General features: G+C 38.7%; 1 protein-coding gene across 1 annotated transcript in view; it reads right to left on the reverse strand.

Moving 5' to 3' along the window:
• The window catches only part of Mlip (muscular LMNA interacting protein), a 245,808-nt gene that overhangs the window by 106,903 nt on the left and 120,913 nt on the right, over nucleotides 1–17,992 (reverse strand). The window contains exons 2-3 of the mRNA XM_033763417.1: nucleotides 13,789–13,944; nucleotides 10,606–11,001 (exon numbers count right to left, since the gene is read on the reverse strand). Of these exons, the coding sequence (XP_033619308.1) occupies nucleotides 10,606–11,001; nucleotides 13,789–13,944 (552 nt within the window). The remainder of the gene's footprint in view (nucleotides 1–10,605; nucleotides 11,002–13,788; nucleotides 13,945–17,992) is intronic.

Below are 17,992 nucleotides of genomic sequence, written 5' to 3' on the forward strand. Positions count from 1 at the left end.
GCCGGGCGTGCGGAGCTCCTCCGGGTCAGCGGGGCCTGGCCGCGCTGGCTGGTTAGTTGGAGAAACAAAGGAGAGAGGAGGTGACTTACGGGCAAGCTGCGCAGGGGTAGTGGGAGAAGTTAGCTGGAGGAAAGAGAAATAGGTTGAAACAGGACGTTACGAAATTACCAAGATATTCTTGCCACTGTGTGACCGTGCAAACTGTCTTCCCACCTGTTGCCACAAAAGGAGCCACTTGAAGTCTTCATGAAAATGAAGTTCGGTTTCGCTCATGAGCCATCACTTTGAATTTGAATTAAGAGGTGAATGAACTGTGAAGTATCGAATCCCGTACCTCATTTATTCCCTGGACTACATGTTGGCATTTGGAAAATAGTTGGTCGACAAAAACTAAAATAATTACCTTAATTTGGAATTGAAGATTTAAATCACCATCGGTATAAATTTTAAAGTACATTTTGGAAAACGAATTAGATTTGCTTCCACTTTAAGACTGTAAATCATAATATAATACTAATACTATCCTAAAAACATTTGACACATTCTTAATGTTTAAAATTCTAAAAACCTGGACTACTGACGCCTACATATTGTGAACCAGAAAAAGTGCCCAAAATTCAAAAGATGACTCTTCCAACATCAACAAGGAATGATAAATTGAGAGCGTGAAAGCAAAATCCAAAATAGGGAATTTCAGATTATCTTCCCTACCTACTTGCCAGGATGAACATTTAACGTAATGAACCTTGAAGACGGTTGAGGCTCTGCTGGAAAGAGAATGTTCTTGTTCATAGGAAGAGAATTCTTCCAGAGGATTTCCCGGTATCATTTGTCCAAACCAAGGCCCTCCACCGATTACACACCAAATAAAGATCAACTGAAAAAGCAAACTAATGAATCCATAAGAGAAAGCAGATTAAAAACCCTTGAAATAGCCAATTATATGTACTCTTTTGCCTTGTAAAAAAATCATCCAGAACTGTAAAACAGGTTCTGAAGCAACAAATGATTCTAAAGCCTTTTAAACAGCAGCTTCTCTTCACAATTATTGATTTGCTTCTACGGATCTGTAAAGACAACTGCGCATCTCTAATGAGTAATTTGAGGACTGCCAGCCATTAAAAAATGAATATGAAGATATATACACACACATGCATAAAATTCAACATGAAATGTGCGTGATTATAACAATTAAATTTGGCAAAATATCAGTTTATAAATATAGTAAAGCTATTACTTGATTTTGATTTTGATTTAGAACATGCTAAGTCTCCATCAAACCCAATGCAAAGAGCTTCATGACATATAGTTTTAAGGTCCAAAAAATTTAAAATTGACAAACTCAAACATCTCATCCCGAACTTCTTACATTCTGTATGAACTTACCAAAAATATTTATTTCTTTTCTATGTATATTTATGCACACATTTGTAACACAAAACTTTTACCTCAGAAACAATACTTGAATACACTGACATAAGCCAGAATATCAGAAAAGCAGGGATAATTTTAAATCGAGCTGAATTCAATCAAATTAAGAAAGAAAGCCAGGCATGGTGGCACATGCCTGTAATCCCAGTACTTGGGAGGCTGAGGCAGGAGGATTGCTATGAGTTCGAGACCAGCATGGGCTACATAGTGAGTTCCAGGTCAGTCTCAACTACATAGTGAGACCCTGTCTCAAAATAACAACACCAAAAAAAAAAAAAAGAAAGAAAGAAAGCTTAACAATTGCCTCATACAAGTTTTAATTAGTTACAAGTGTTTAGCCAGTGTTTATATAAGTGATTCATATGGTTAGGGAATATATTTAAATTGAAATATCACTAACTGGGCAGCACAATGTTTCTGTAACTACAAGAATGACAACATTTTGTGGATCATTTGTAGGTGCATTAGTATTTAATGTTTTAGAGCTCATTCTCTCAGAATTACCAGTATATTCATGGCTTTATTATTGCTGTTGTCTTGTTTTTGTTTGGGCTTTCTTTTAACCATAAATGAAAAGCCTCTTTAATTGTTCTCATAATTAACCTCTCCTTACAGAAAGAAAGGAAGCTATTTCACACTCCGCAGAGTGTCTGAACATGTTGTGCCTTGCCTGGATAGCTGTTTTTATGAGAAACTTTGTTAATTAATACCAGTGGCCACAGAAATCCCATCAGCTTTTCAGTCATGTTGTTTCCAAGTGACTCCAACGTATATGACAAAAACATTGATTTATCTCTAAAAAATTACCACTACATTAAGACCATAAATTCATAATTTTGAAGTTCTCATTCAGAAAAAAAGACAATTCCCTCCAACTCAAGATTATAACTTTTAATTACCAACCACCTTTCTGCATTAACTGATATTTTACCTACTATAAGTAACTCAACATTTTATCATACTTTTAATGAAAGAATTGAGGAACTTTAGCCACCATTATGTTCCTGGACTTTGTCTACTTAAAGCTGATGAAAGAAAAAATTGACCCCACCATGTTACTTGTGCGCTGTTGAGGTGTGGGCTCAGAGGGGTGACTTCCTGCCCCTGTGCAGAGCTACATCTCTCAGTTCACGTATGGGCTAGGTAAAGCACCCCACATTGGTTTAATTGCAAATGCAAGGTATGTGTCCTCAGTTGGGCCCTGGTCTCTCAGCTCTTTTGTTGTTTTGTTTTTCTCTCCTCTTTGGAACTTGCTTTCTCTCCCATTTTGCACAGCAGCCCTTCCAAACAGCCAACATTCTTCTACGCCTTCAACCTCCCACTTCCCCTGTTAACTCAGAGTGTGTTTCTTTTCTCCAAGCAAAACTGAAGTTATGAGGAAGCCAATTTTTTCTACATTAACTTTGATTCCACTTCCATTCTCCTAAGGGAAAATGGTCCCCTTTCACTTTTTAAAAGGCATATTCTCCCTGTGTTCTTAGGGATTTAATTTCCTGTTATCCTTCATGATATTTTTACTAGCTCTCTCATTCTAACAGATACATAGCAGAAAGCTCAGTCATCTCAGCAGGTAATAAAAATGCCCACCCCATTTTACTATTTCCCTAGTAAAAGCAGAGCACTTTTCCTTGACCCTTAACACTTGCTCACTGAGGCTGACTGGATGCAGAATGTTCTTATGATGCAGTTGAGCCTGGGCTAGTCTACAGGAAGATGTAAGACCACCTCGGCAGACAACTAACCAGCCATCAAACAGTTAACCAGCCATCAACCAACCCAGCAGCCATCACAGACACATGAACAAGCCACAACAAAGATCGGCTAAGCCTGGCTCATACCTGCAGGACCACTCAGGGGAACACAGCTCAAACTGTTGACCAGCTGTTTCTAATGGCCGTGTTTAGAAACACTGAAGTTTAGCTTGGTTTGTTAAACAGCAAAAGCTAATTGATTAAATGTGTACATATACGCCAAGACTTTTTTTGATCCTATATAGTCCATAATTAACAGGCACAAACTGTTCTCTCCTCAGTTAAATATGTACAGCACTATCAACTATATTGGTTGCCTTAATTCTTGAGGCCAATATAAACTAAAATGACCTCCAAAAGAGTCACAGCCTTGTATAATTTCTTCCTCTTGGGTGTGGGTGAAAACTGTGACTTGACTGAAACTAATAGAACCTGACAATAATAAAGAGATTTTTCAGATGTGATTAAGATCTTTAATGGTGCAGCTTTAAATTAATTAAATGAGATATGACGCTACATCTGCATGACCCAATCAAGTGCACTCTTTTCTGCTGCTCGCTCTGAGAAGGAAGGAAGCTGTGGAGAACTCTATAGCTCATGGACATGAATGCTGCGGACACCACGAGACTTAGAAATGAGTCCTCCTGTGGTGGAGCCCCTGAAAGGACAGAGCCTGCTCACACCTTGAGAACCTGACTTGGGCATGCCCTGACCACTGATTTACAAAAGCCAGAGAAAATAAATAGGTAATTTTTGCAAGCCACTGAGTTGGTGGGAATGTTACATAACGAGAAACTACAACCATTTCACTGACTTGTTACCAGTTTTCTTCCCTCACTCTCCCACAGAAACTGTCACTTCAATGTCTACAATTATTTCTTTTTAAAAAACAGGCACTTAAACCCCTTATCTTTTCTGATTTCTTTCTAGAGTTGACTCTTTCTATCTCTCCCTCAATTTAAATGTTTTATCTGTGATCTCTATTTCATTACTTTCTCCCAGTTTATTTCCTATTTTGGATGGTTCCTTTTCCTTTTCCTTCTGTCCTTCCACTCTCTTCCATTATGGTGATGCTTTCTTACCAGTCCCCACTGTCTGGAATGTGCAGAAAGCTTCTGTTCCTCAGCCAGGTATCAGTTTATGCTAGACTGTGGTGGTCCCTCCTCTGCTGCTGTCCCCACTGGCAGTAGGGTGGACAGATGACTTAGAGAAAACACCTTCATGGACATCCAATTTCGCCTTTTCCTCCCCTGCCAGTGAAAAACTCAAGTTCTAACATTAGCAAGTCAGGACAGCCTCATCTTACAGGAATTCCCATCTTTTTTGTGGAATTATCAAAGCAACTGGACTATTCAAACAGATACTCCCTTTGCTCTTGGATAATAGTACTTATTAGCCAGAGGAGCAGCAAACCATTACACGGGGATCACAGGATTCTTCCACTTTAGAGCAGAGCCTTGGGTCTTCCACTGAGTCAATAAATTTCTCCTAAGTGTGTCCAGTCCCTTCACCAGGAAAGACAAAGATAACAGAAAGAAGAAACCATGTACTCACCCTAAGAAAAATGGGAGCAGACAGTTGGGGGTAGAAAGATCATGAGAAAAAGACCATTCAGATGAATAAAAGCACTTGCTCATAGATTTTTTTTCTTCTTTTAAAAGCATGAGGATCTCTAAAGTTGCTCTCCTACTGCCCACACCAATGATAGGACCTGGGGGTTCATCTAGGACCTGTCACTCCTCCTCCCCTACCTGCACAAGATCAGTGCCTGGTTCCTTTCCTTTGCCATCAGGCCCCTGCTGGCCCTGCCCTGCACACAGCTATAGACACTTCCAGTTGATGGCCACGGAAACACAGCTTCACACGGCCACATTTCAGGAGCTACTGTGGTATTCCCATGTAGTCCTTCCATCAGTCCGCTGAGGGAGTTTTAATTTACCAACTTCTTTCGAGGTCTTCAACTTCTAAGACACTAAGGCTGAAAGCTATGAGCGATCAGTTTTAGTAAACAAAACAAGAGCACAATCACTATCAGACAGAAGTTCGTGCCTTGTTATAGTTTTCTCTGCAGTGAATGCTCCTTAGAAAGTTCATAAAATACTATCTATGCTTTATTTACACAGGAAAGGAAGATCATTTACTCAGTTCTACATCAGACACGTCATATGCACACAAAGTATGCATAGTGTCGGATGACTGGGACAAGAGGTAAAGAAGAGACTATTTTTTTGTCTGAATGGATTCTGTAGTGGGGTGAAAGTGACACAAACAGGCTATTGAATTGCATTGGTTGTGTGAGTGGATTGGTGGTATAAGGAAAGTTTTTATGTCTAATGGTCTTACAAGTACTTTGTTCCAATTCCTTTCCCCTAGGTCCATGAAATCAAAATACAGTCATATGGTGCATAATGGTGGAATTATGGTCATAGAAATGCACCACTAGTTGATTTCATGTTGTGCACATGTGAGAGAAAGTGACATAAACAGTTGTCATATCAACATCACAATACAGTTTATCACAGACAAAAAAAACACTGTAACACAACATATGACTTGATTTAATAAATATTTGTACTAATATCCAAATCATCCACACTTTAATATAAGAACTTCTTTTATTTGACCCCAGTCAATTCTTCTGATCTTATTTTCCATATCTTCTTTCCCAGGTCTCAGATCCAAGCTGATAAATATATAGACCCTCTTCCTCTCCACAAATCCCTTACTTTACACCCAAAACACACTGGCCTTGCCAGCTTCTTAGATTCCTTTGTGGAGAGTCTACCAAGGTCCAGGCAGTGTTCTGAGCCCTGGACATACATGATCCCAGGCTTCTCAAAGAAAGCTGGTATCACCTCCTGTTACAGAAAAGGAATGTGAGGCCTGTGATTTCAAGTAACTTGCTCAGATGAGCATGTGCAGTAAGGTCTCTGTGTCATCTTTGCTTTCAGAGCCTCCAATTCTATGACCTCCCTGTCTTTCCTTCCTATCTGCTTCTCAACTTCACATCTCTCCCTCTAACTCAACCCAAGTTATTTCCACTAAGATCATCAAATAACCCCCTTCAGATTAATGGGTTTGAGGGGCCCTACTTTATTTGACCTTGTTTTATATTTGCAATATAGACTCTTCTTTTAATTGAAAGTCCTTTGGATTTTTAAAATATTTCATTTATCTCATCTATCTATCTATCTATCTATCTATCTATCTATCTATCTATGTTGGAAACAAGGTTTCTAACTCTATCTCTCAGGCTCCAGTGATCCTGCTGCCTCAGCCTCTCAGGTGACTGGGATCTCGGGTATATACCACTGTGTCTGGCCCCTTTAAATAAAGAATATTTATCCTGTTCATTTCATACAATTCCCCATTCCAAATTCTTTGGTTTCCTCTTCAGTCTGTTTCACTGGCTTCTTTTTCACACGTCCTTTTTATTTTCGTATTTCCTGGCTTAAATCCTATGTCATTTTTCTGCATTCTTTCCCTGAGTAATGATCTGCATTCCCATGACCTGATTTATACAGCAAATTTCTCCAGACATTCACCCATCTCCTGCATTCCAGTTCATGCTTCTGGCCTTTTCTGGGAAGCACCCGTCACACGGGACCACTGTGCTTCTCAGACTCAACATCAGATGCTTAAGGCTACCCAGTTCCCCTTATGACCTGTGACTCCTTCCTCTCTGAATATCAACATTCACTGATCTCTTTGGTTATGAGCTTGCTTCCTTTATGATTAGCTGTCCTTGTTTATTAAAAATGAAGAAATGGAACTAATTCTATTCTCACGAGGTTTTCTTCCTATTCTCATGGTTGCTACCACAGCTCTCAGCTTGATCGCAACTGTTCCGACAAATCTCTTCTTGCACTGTCATAATATGGTATTGATAGGAGAAATAATTCTTACACTTTTACCCATGTATACTCAAATCTCTCTCTTTTGAATTTTACTTAAAAGGACTTTGATTCAACTGCTTATTTTATATTGCACGTGTACATTTAATTCACAGTTTAACATGATTTAGTCATTTTAATGTAATGTACTTTTCCTTAGACATGCCACTTAAAGGAGGTATTTGGGACATATTAATCTACAATATTTATATTATTATGTTCAAGAATACCCACCCTTCTAGGAAATAAAATAGTTAATGGAAATTAATTTAATGTTTTACCTTTAAAGACTTTACAATCTGGTAGAGGAAATAATGTGTATGCCTAAGTAGCTATAATACCTGCTGCAATGGGATAATTATACAATTGGATAATAAAAAGCTGTTGTAATTATACTGAGGGAGAACTTGTTTTCAACGAAGCAACCAAAGCCAACTTCATGAAGAGGTGGATATCTCAGCAAAGACCTCAGAGATGAGCAGAGTGTGAGCTTCTGAATATTTATGCTTTTCATGCACTTTCTGGAACCTCACTTAGGGCCAAGTACAGAACTAAGTGCTAGGGGTAGAAACAAACAAGAGACCATCATTGATTTCAAGCTGTTTTCAGTCTGGTAAGAAAAAAACATGAAATTGATGAATACAACAAGGTGAAAAGGAATTGCAGCAGAGATGTTTTTAAAGCTACAAAACAATAAAGATAAAAAAGATGGAAGAGGAGCACTATCTGCTCTTTGAAAGGGACAGGTAAAGAAGATGTGTTTTTTTAAAAAATGTGGAGTACTATTCAGCCATAAAGATTGAGAAACTAGAGACATTTATAGCTAAATGGATGCACATTGAGGCCATACTCTTAACTGAAATAAATAGGACACACATGTGCAAATACTGAATAGTTTCTTTGGTGTGAAAAACTGAAAGTATAAATAAGCATCAACATGTATAAGACAGCCGGGGGTTTAGCCCAATGCTTCCGCCACCTGCTTCGCAAGTGCAAGGTCCCAAGTTTGATCCCCAGTAACAACAACAAAAAATGTATAATAGATCATTGGAAATGGGAAGAAAAGCTCCAAAGGTGAAGGGGAAGTGGGAGGGGTGGGAGAAAGGAAAGAAGGGAAAGGAATAAATATGAGAAAAGGAAAAAATGGAAACAAAGTCTTTGCAAATAGGGAGGGGTGGAGTGATTAAAGGGAGTGCAAGGAAGTGGGGGGAGAAATAAGAACCAAGAAAAATCATGTAAAGGTACAAATTCCCAAAGATGAATGTAATCATATTGTATACCTAAAATGTACCAGTAAAGTTAATAAATTTTTAAGATGAAGCATTGGCATGAAGACAAACAAAAAGACTGATGAAAATAAAAGGGACATCCTTGATGGGAGGTCCAATTCGAGTTGAGCATAGGGTATCAAGGAGCTGAAAACAGAATGAATCTAGCTCCATAAAGAAAGTGCATCCCACGTGGAAATCAAGGGTTCCAGGATGGAACTGCGCCATGTGTGCACTGTGGAGATTGCTCAAGAGAGCTGGAGAAAGGAGGTACAAGCTTTGTCTAGAAAGACATCTAGACTAGGCATGAAAAGGATAGAGGCCAGACTAAGATGAAGACACTGTTTAGAAATAGGCTCTTACTGGCTAATGCACAGTGTTGACTCATAGATAGTTCAGTGCTGATTCTTTTTTTTTTTTAACCAGACAGACCACAAATTCATTTAATTGACTGCATTTATAACCAAAAATTGTGATTGTTAGTATCAAGAAGCTCAATCATGCAGTTTGTTGTTGACGTTTTATATTAAACTACTACAGACTACATTAAACTTCCCAGTCGACCTTCTTTGATTTGCTACTTGTTTCTCCTTGGTACATACTTATGGGTAACAGCTATATTATACTTTACTTTCATTATGACATACACTCTCCCTCAAATGGATTTTTATAGAAAAGAGCAGCAATGACAGTTCCCAGACATTTCAGCATTCCTCTCTTACTGGTAATCATAATTTTTGGCCACTGCTAATGAATAAAGCTAAGCTTTGCCTTTTGATTATGAACTTAGATAACATGAACTAAAACCTACCCCTAAATATGCTTTTTGGAAAATGTATTCCAAAGCATATACGCAGGTTCTACTCAGACCTTTCTATACTTGACCATATAAAACCATAACAAAAGACCATCTCAAGGGAAGAGATAAATCAATTGGGGAAAAGAGTAAATTGAACATTCTAACATTTCCTTGTTATGAATGTTTTTCTTGATATTTGGTGACATCAGAATGTCATTTTTCTCAAAGCCATCACCAACAAGCAGACATCTCCACATCTCTACCTTGGTTGTGCATATTCTTTCCCGAGGAAGGGAGGAAATGTTTCAGACTATCACAGCTTATTGAGAATGCCTTTAATTATATTATTGTGTCTTATTCTAAGGCCATGATAAGATTAAATTTCAGGAAGAAGGGAATGTTGTAGACTAGTAGATCTAGATGGAGAACAATTCAGTGAGAGACTTTTATTACCAAAAGGCAACATATGATGCTGGATATTTCTGAATATACTAAAAATGCAGCATCAGGAAGTCAGTGAAGGTTTCAGAAATAAATACAGAGTGAATACCAAAAATAAAATGCCTACTTTCTCATCTTATAAGTAATGCAACGAGACCAATTAACCAATGCACACATCCTTCAACCTTCTTTGGGATGTTTGTGAGGGCCTGAGCTGGCAGATACTGAGCAGACATCTCAGAACCAGTGCTTGCACCATGGTCCAGGAGAGCTGCACGTCCACTGCCCCCTCTCCAGGCCACCCCTGCCCTTCAGCCACTCCTCAGCAGACTTAAACATAGGTTTATTATGCCTTATAGCTCGCATTCTAACAGCAGCTAATGGCAAAGTCTTCCCACTTTTTCACCACAGTCCTTTCCTATCAACCCCTTTCTCTCCTGCTATCACAAGATAGCAGGGGTCTCCTCCAACTGAACCTTGGGTTCTGTGCCTAAGGAAGCTTTCATTCTTGTTGCTAAGCCTTATAGTCTCCCAGTTCACTAAGGTCCGTTCCATTCTGGTACCTTCCAGGACCACTATGATATTTTGCCTAACCTATAATGTGTCAACTTCTAATAGCCATTTGCTGTTTCCTCTCTGGATCTTGTTTGAGTCTGAAATGTACTTCTTGGTGCACCCAACTGACCAACACTTGCTTTTCCCTAAAGATACTCCCAACATAAAAATTCTCCAAGAATTGTTCTACAGGAAGAGGCAATGTTCTCCCTCTGGCTAAATGTGTTGTATTTTCTCTTCAGCCTATTCACATTATAATCATAAAATCATTTTTCTTATCAATTTATCATCAGTTTATACTATGATGATCTATGCTGTTGTTGGGATTTAGAGATTTTAATACATTTTTTCTTTGGGAGTTCTGTGTGCCTAAATGTTAAGTCCTTTCAAACAGCCCAGGACAAAAGGATGTGCTTTTTTTTTTTTTTTTTCATTGTATTTTCTTTGGAGCACAAGACAAAACCTACCTGTTCCTGCTTCTGCTTGGAGGCCATCTCCTGAGGGGTTCCAGCCTGTGACACAGCCTTGGGCTCAGGCCCCCAGACTTTGGGTGGCACCACATCTGAGACCAGACTGGAGGAGATAGCAAGAGTCGTGGGCCGGGCCACTGTGTTGCTTGTGCTCCCTGAGGCACCTTGTTCACCTTTTCTGCTGGTGACTTCATCTTCCCCTTCAGAGTCCACGATAAAGACATACTCAGCCTTGAAGAGGTCACCCTGCTGCATTCTTTGAAGGTCGTTAGCTTTAAATCCTCCTCCTTGAGAATTCGTTTCAAAGTCCTCTGATGGACAGGTCAGTGGTGACCCTTGGATTCCCTCTTGTCCACTCCCAAGGTTAAAGGTCACGTAGTCAATGGATTTAGACTGCAGAAGAAGAAGAGAGATAAAAACATTGACACTGGTTTGATAAATGCTTTTTTCTTAGCATACACTGAAAAGTTTAACTTGCTTATAAACCATTTTTAAATACATTAAAAACCAGGCTGGCCTATGGGAGATTGGACTGAAGTCAATGGTTTAGTTTTCCTATCCCATCTATTTGTCCTGGGCCAAGCCAAAACTACTTGGAACTCAGAATCATAATAACAGCAAGAAATAGAGAGGAGGGAGGGAGGGAGGGTGGGAGAGAGACTGAGATTTTCTGTGAAGATGTTCATGAAACAAATAGGGAAATAAGAGTGGAGATTGGTCAAAGATTTAGTTAATGGTCACACAACCCATATATACTTGATAAAACCAGGGCAATGGAAGGAAATTCCATTGAAAGGTTCAAAAATAATATAATCTCTCTCAAAGTCCAAAAGGAAAAAAACCAAAACAAAACAAAATGCATAGATGCTCGAACAAAACAATCTAAACTAATCGGAAGAACTTAAAATGAGATGTAGAAAAAGATGTGATTTTTAGTACAGAATATTTTAACTGTTCTTTTGCTTTGAATTGTAATTTTCAATTTTCCCATCCAGTTTTCTGTGATGAAGCCTTATAAGACCAAATAATATATCTTTATCAAGCTACCAAATTGCTTCTTCTAAAAAAAAAAAAAAAAAAAGCTGTGTACCCTGAGATTGTATTTAAAAGGCTCAATATCAATCTCCTTGCTTTGATATTGGTCCCATGATTACCATTTCTCTGAAACTTTTCTATAAGGCTATATTTATTTCAAAATCAAAAGCTAAGCCATTAATCACTGTGGCTGTTAATTTAATGTATGCCAACGTGTGTGTCTGCGTTGTGTCTAAAGGTTGAACAAAGTCAAACGATAGCCACAGCTCCCCTATCCCACTCAGTTCAGCCGCTGCTGCTGATGTAGTAAAAAAACCACACACCAGCTCCAGTTAGGTTCTCTCTGTTCATTTGTCTCTATTCTTTTACTCCAATATATTTTAGCACCACCTCAGATTTTGTTAGTTTCCTTTTTTATTTTTTGTTACTGCCTTCCCCATAACAATAAGCCATATTGATTATCTTCATTATTCCTTAGGTTCCAAGCACCAAGAACATGGCATAGATGTAGAGCTGTGTTGTTGTTGTGTGTGAATAAGGGGTCACTTACCTAAATCTAATTTTTTTTTTATTTTGTTTTTTTGTTTTGATTTTGATTTTGATTTTTTTTTTTTTTTTTGGTACCAGGGATCGAACTCAGGTCCTTGTGCTTATGAGGCAGATGGCAGAACCACTGAGCTAAATCCCTGGCCCTATTTTGGTTCTTTGAGACATGGTCTCACTATGTTGTTCAGACTGGCCTTAAACTCACTATGTAGCCCAGGCTGGCCTCAAACTCATGGGTATCTGCCTGCCTCTGCCTCCTGTGTGCTGGGATTACAGACCTGCACCATCACATTATCCCTAACATTTTTCAACTATTTAAAAAGTAGGAAAGACCTTTAATCTTTTAAAGACGTGATTGAACATATATCATTGCAATGAGGAGGTGAATATTATCATCTTAGGAAGCTTGGAGATTTGCAACCAAGATTGGATCTTACTGTCACAGTCTCACACTTTCAAAGGGCACAGTAACAAAAGATGCCATGAATATGCTGTATGTGGTTGGGTACTATTACGGAGAATCTTTATGAGACCTATTAGACATGTCAGAGCTCCTTACATGGTATTCAGAGTTTCTCTGAAACAATTTCATTTCATTTGTCCTTGAAATAAGACAGCAGCATTAAAAACCCCAAGGTCATAGATATAGTAGTGTATTAGAACTTCCTAAGTACTGAGAATAACTCACGTTCTCCTGGCCCCATTTTATTATTGCAGTAAAATGATTTTTAAATATACTTTAAAGAGAAAAATTTATACCAGATTGCATTGCTCTAACAACAATCATTTTCAGATATTTATTTGTTTGGATTTCACTTCCAGTTTTGGCCTAATTTTACACTAGTATAATCAGAATGCAGTTGTTGAACCTGTCCTGTCACTATCACATAGCATTACAAAGTGATATTTTCTACTGTGTTTCATAATTAATGCACGTATATGTTTCTCAAGGTCACATACCAGCATATGCTTAATTTTTCTCTGAATTTTAGGAATCAAGCTTTTTTTTCATGGATTACTTTCATGCTTAATGTTTTTCTTCTTTTGTGCTATTTCTTTGACATGCATTTCTAAAGCTAGATTGTGGAGAGGTTATTATGAATAGTTTTATGATTGTGGATAAAAATTTCCCATCAAATTTTACAAATTTACAAAGCTAGCAGTGATGTTTGGCCATGTCAATATTCCTACAATTGCCCCAACACTGAGTATCACTTTTTAAATATTGCTAGTACATTACATGTAAATAATCTGTTTTTAATCTTTTTTCCAAGATTAATTGAGGCACTCAATAGAAGTTTATTATCTAAAATATATACTGAAGGAAGGTGCTAGGAAGAAGAAATTGCCCCGTGAGTAGTAAACAACAAGATGTCCATTCAGAAGAGTTGAGAATAATTATTTAGAGACAACCTGGAACTTGATAACATTTTGGCTTCTATTATATAATTTTACATATATGAAACTTTATTGTAATTATCTATTTCATATTCATATCACTTTAAGCATAAGAAATAACATTGATACAAATTTCCAAGTCATTATTATGAGCAATGTAATATAATTTTTGAAATAAAAAAGGAATAACAGTGATCCTACCCTATTTATGGTTTCTGGACTCTTGTCTCCTGGTTCCTCAGGAATTTTAACAAGATATTTGGAAGTGTCAGCCAGCTGGATGTGGGTTGGAAGTCTTCTGACAGTAGGCACAAAGCTGAAGATCAGAGGTTTGGCTTCAGAGTCACCAGAAGAGACCTATGAGACAGGTCAGAGGTTAGACCTTTCACCTCATCACAGCTCGGTCCTGACTTCGTTCTCCATGTAACCTGTTATTTATCTTGTGTACTCTGATAAATTGCCTACTTCTGTGACAATGTGGATGGCTGCCAAAAAAGCAGATATAAAAGTAGCCATGCTGCATCAGAACATTTTTTAATAATTTGCCAGAGAAGCAATCAACTCCAGGAAGACCCTGTTGGAAGAGATGACAATAAACACAGGTTGGCTGCTGAGCTGCTGACAGTTCACAAGATGTCTCTTCTGTCATGGGCTCATCACAAACACAGCAGCTTGTCTGCTTCAAATGTGCTTTTATCCATTTGCCCCTACATTAGTAGGTTCAGTCGGTGCTTTTTCAGAAGAAGTACGCCAGGCCTTGGCAAGACCCTCCCCTACTCCTCAGTTGGCAACTTGTGATCAACAAGCACGCAAGGAAACACCAACATTTGTCATTATCAAGAAGGCTGAGTGGGGCACGGTGTCATATGCCTGTAATCCTGGAAGCCTAGGAGGCTGAGGCAGGAGGATTGATCCCAAATTTAAGCCCACATTAGGCAACATAGCAAATTAGAGAGACTCTGTCTCAAAATTTAAAAATAAATTTAAAAATGGCTGGGGATGTATCTCAGCACAAATGTCCTGTTTTCAATCCCCAGTTCCACAAAAACAAAAAAACAAAACAAAACAAAAAAAGGTTCAGTATGGATTTAAAATAGAAAGTATATCTATCACAATACCATGTTGCTTTTTTGGAGATACCTTTTCTTTCACTTATTCTTTATTCATTTATAAGTAATTTTATTAAGTATTTGCTGTGTGGGAGATCTTTGGGAACAAGGGATCCAACAGTGAATAGAAAACGGTCAGTAGACTACTCACAAATAGAAAAGGAATGTGCCCAGAATGCTAAGAGAGGGGCTTTCAGCTCTGACGCGTACCCTCACTGTAGCTGCCTATCCTCTTTTCCATCTTTTCTCTCCAAATAAATCATCTTTTGTTATAAAAAAAAATGTTAAGAGAACAATAATGAGGTTGCTTACCCAACCAGTGAAGGGCCATAAAAGGCAAAAGCTAAGGCTTTAGTCCAAATGAAGAGGAGGCTAAGGATATTCCAAAAGCTGTTGTTATAATTTAAACATGAAGTGTCCCCCACCCAAAGATTTACAGCAATGTTCTAGGTAGAGCCTAAAGACATGACTGGATCATAAAAACAATGACTGCATCATTAGATTAATCTACTGATGAGTTCATAGATGAATGATCTGGTAGGAGTTGGGGCTCAGTTGAAGACAGTAAGTCACAGGGGCCTTTTTCTCCACCCCATTCCTTTCACCTGCTCTTACTTGCTCTCTCTGCTTCCTAGATGCCAAAAGGTGAGCAGCTTTCCTCTGCCAGGCCCTTCCCCCACCACGTTTCTGCCTTGGATCGAGCTGACCCTGGACTGAAAACTCTAAAACCATGAATCCAAATAACCCTTTTCTCCATTAAGTTGTGCACATCAGGTGTTTTGTCCCAGCCACAGAAACTTTATTAATATAGCAATAAAATGAAGGTCAGTGGGAAGGGAGACAAGAGAAAATGGCACGATAGACCTTTTTAAAGAAGATTGGGTGGGAAGTAAAGACAGAGGTTGAAATAGAGAAAGAAACAGAGACAAGACAGTCATGTGAACTGTTGGTATTATGATGGAGTATATTTGAACAAATCTGTAGATGAGGAAACAACCAATAGAGAAAGAAAAAGAACCAAAATCCTACAGTAAGATCAAATTGAGTTTATTCCTGGTCTAGGGAAGGCTCTGGAATACTAGAGGGAATGGTATGGAGAGATAGGAAGTGGTGATCAGAGAATTAAAGAACTGAAACTATGGAGGGTTTTGCAGCCATTGGTCCAGGTCAGAGATGCAAAAGTAAAGGAGAGTAGAGGTAAAGGCAACACAATATTGAAAAAATTACCCTTTGGGATATAATATTGTGTATTATAAAGAATGTGATATTAGAGTAACATTGCCAGGAAACAAATCTTCAAAGAAAAAAGAAAGCAAAGTTAAGGAAACAAAACTAGGAACATGGTCTCCTTTGAGATGGGAGAAAAAGAATATAAAAATACTCATGGATGCGGTAGACTGGGGAAAATGCAAAGAGGCAAAGCAGAATGCAAATGACTTGGGTGTAAACAATTCTCATAATATTAACCCCCTCCAGTCAGGGTAGCACTACCCCTCTGCTACCTCTATGCTTTTTCAGAAAAAGTATGCCAGGCCTTGGCAAGACCCGCCCCTACTCCTCTAAGCCCTGCCACCATTCCCTGCCTCAGACCATATGTCCAAACAAACCTGCCCTTTAACCCAGTTTGAGTCCATGCTCAGGAAGAACCCAGGCTCTGAGTCTTCCTTTACTCCTAACTGCTCCTCTCATACCTTGTTTGATTTCCATACCATATCCTGCTCCAACTCTTGAAACCATTTTACTGTACCTTCTCTGGAATTTAGTCAGACATTATATAATCCTTCATGTCAGTAATTTCTTCTCTAAATCTTTCTTCCCTTTCTAGTTCTAACAAAAACATGTTCTGTCTAAAGGCTTCTATCTCCCAAGAAGCTCTCGCAGTAGTGGCAAGTTTTCTGACACTCCTGCACACTGGGCCTTAATATAGGATAGGTGTCATCCTTGCCCTTCTTTGCTACTTCTGGACAAGTTTTACTTTCTTCCCTCTACACCTTCAGTTTTGAATCTCATGTCATCAGCCTACATCATTCATATATCTCCTAATTGCAGTCATCTGTCCATCCTCACACAATCTTTTCTTGAAGATTTACTTCCTGGGTCACTATTACTCTCTCTAATATTATGGGTTGGCAATACCCAATATTATACTCTAAAGGATAATTTTTCTAATATGGTTTTGCCTTCCTTACTCTTGATAGAGAACACTTTAATAGAAAAACCTATGAAATGTCACAATGTAAATTAACTTCTACCAGTTTGCTTTGTTTAGTTCAGAATCAACAGGCACTGGAGGCATCTACTCTTGCTCAAAAGTTTTGTAAATGAAAAGAAGCATTGTTAACTTTGCTGTCCAGACAGCCCTCCACCTCCCCTGGGCTAGAATAGATAACTAAATAAATCGTAAAGGTAGCCTCCCCTACCAAAGAAGTGCTACATCCTGTTGAAATCCAGCTACCTCGCCACCATGTTTTGAACCTCAGTAATATGAACTGTGAAAATACAATTCAACCACCTGAATGAGATCAAGGCTGTAAAACCCTATAAAAGAAGGACTTATAGCCCAGTACTGGATCAATCCGGGCATTGCTTTGCATAGGATCAATCTTTGTCAACAAATAAATCCTTTTTTATTTTACTTCCGTTCTGCTGTCTCTCTCTGTGTCACTGATTCTGTGACACTCTCACATCTCTGACCTGGTCCAATAGCTGCAAAACCCTTCATAATTTCAGTTCTTTAATTCTCTGATCACCACTTCCTGTTTCTTCATACCACTCCCTCTGGTATTCCAACATTCACCGGACCAGGAATAAATTCTCTGTGATTCTACCAGCATTATGTTTTCTTACATTTGTCCTATGTGTATGGGGAGTGGTATTAGACACTAAACAAGGGGGCTTTTCACTGAGCTACATTCTACAGCTGTTTTTTTGTTTTACTTTTTGAGACAGGGTCTTGCTACATCATTAAGTTGCATAGACTAGGCTCAAACTCAGAATCTTCCTATCTCAGCCTCCCAGAGTGCTGGGATTATGGGTGTGCACAAGTACACTCAGCTTTTATTTTTCTCCTTAACCATCCTCAAAAGGCCAAGTTGATCACAGTGGCTGCCTGGGGCACACCTCAAATGCTGTGCCCTCTTCTACTTCATCATCCCTGTTAGGTACATCACAGTCCTCACCAAATATAGAACCCTTTTCGATTGCACTCCTACAGAAGGAGGAAACCACAGCTAGGAGAAATCACACAACCATGCTTACTGGTTTTACATCAGGTTCATCCCTCTGAACCTCAAGCA

Source organism: Fukomys damarensis, unplaced genomic scaffold (genome assembly GCF_012274545.1).
Source record: "Fukomys damarensis isolate Sample0158 unplaced genomic scaffold, DMR_v1.0_HiC HiC_scaffold_14, whole genome shotgun sequence".
NCBI classification, from domain to species: Eukaryota; Metazoa; Chordata; class Mammalia; order Rodentia; family Bathyergidae; genus Fukomys; species Fukomys damarensis.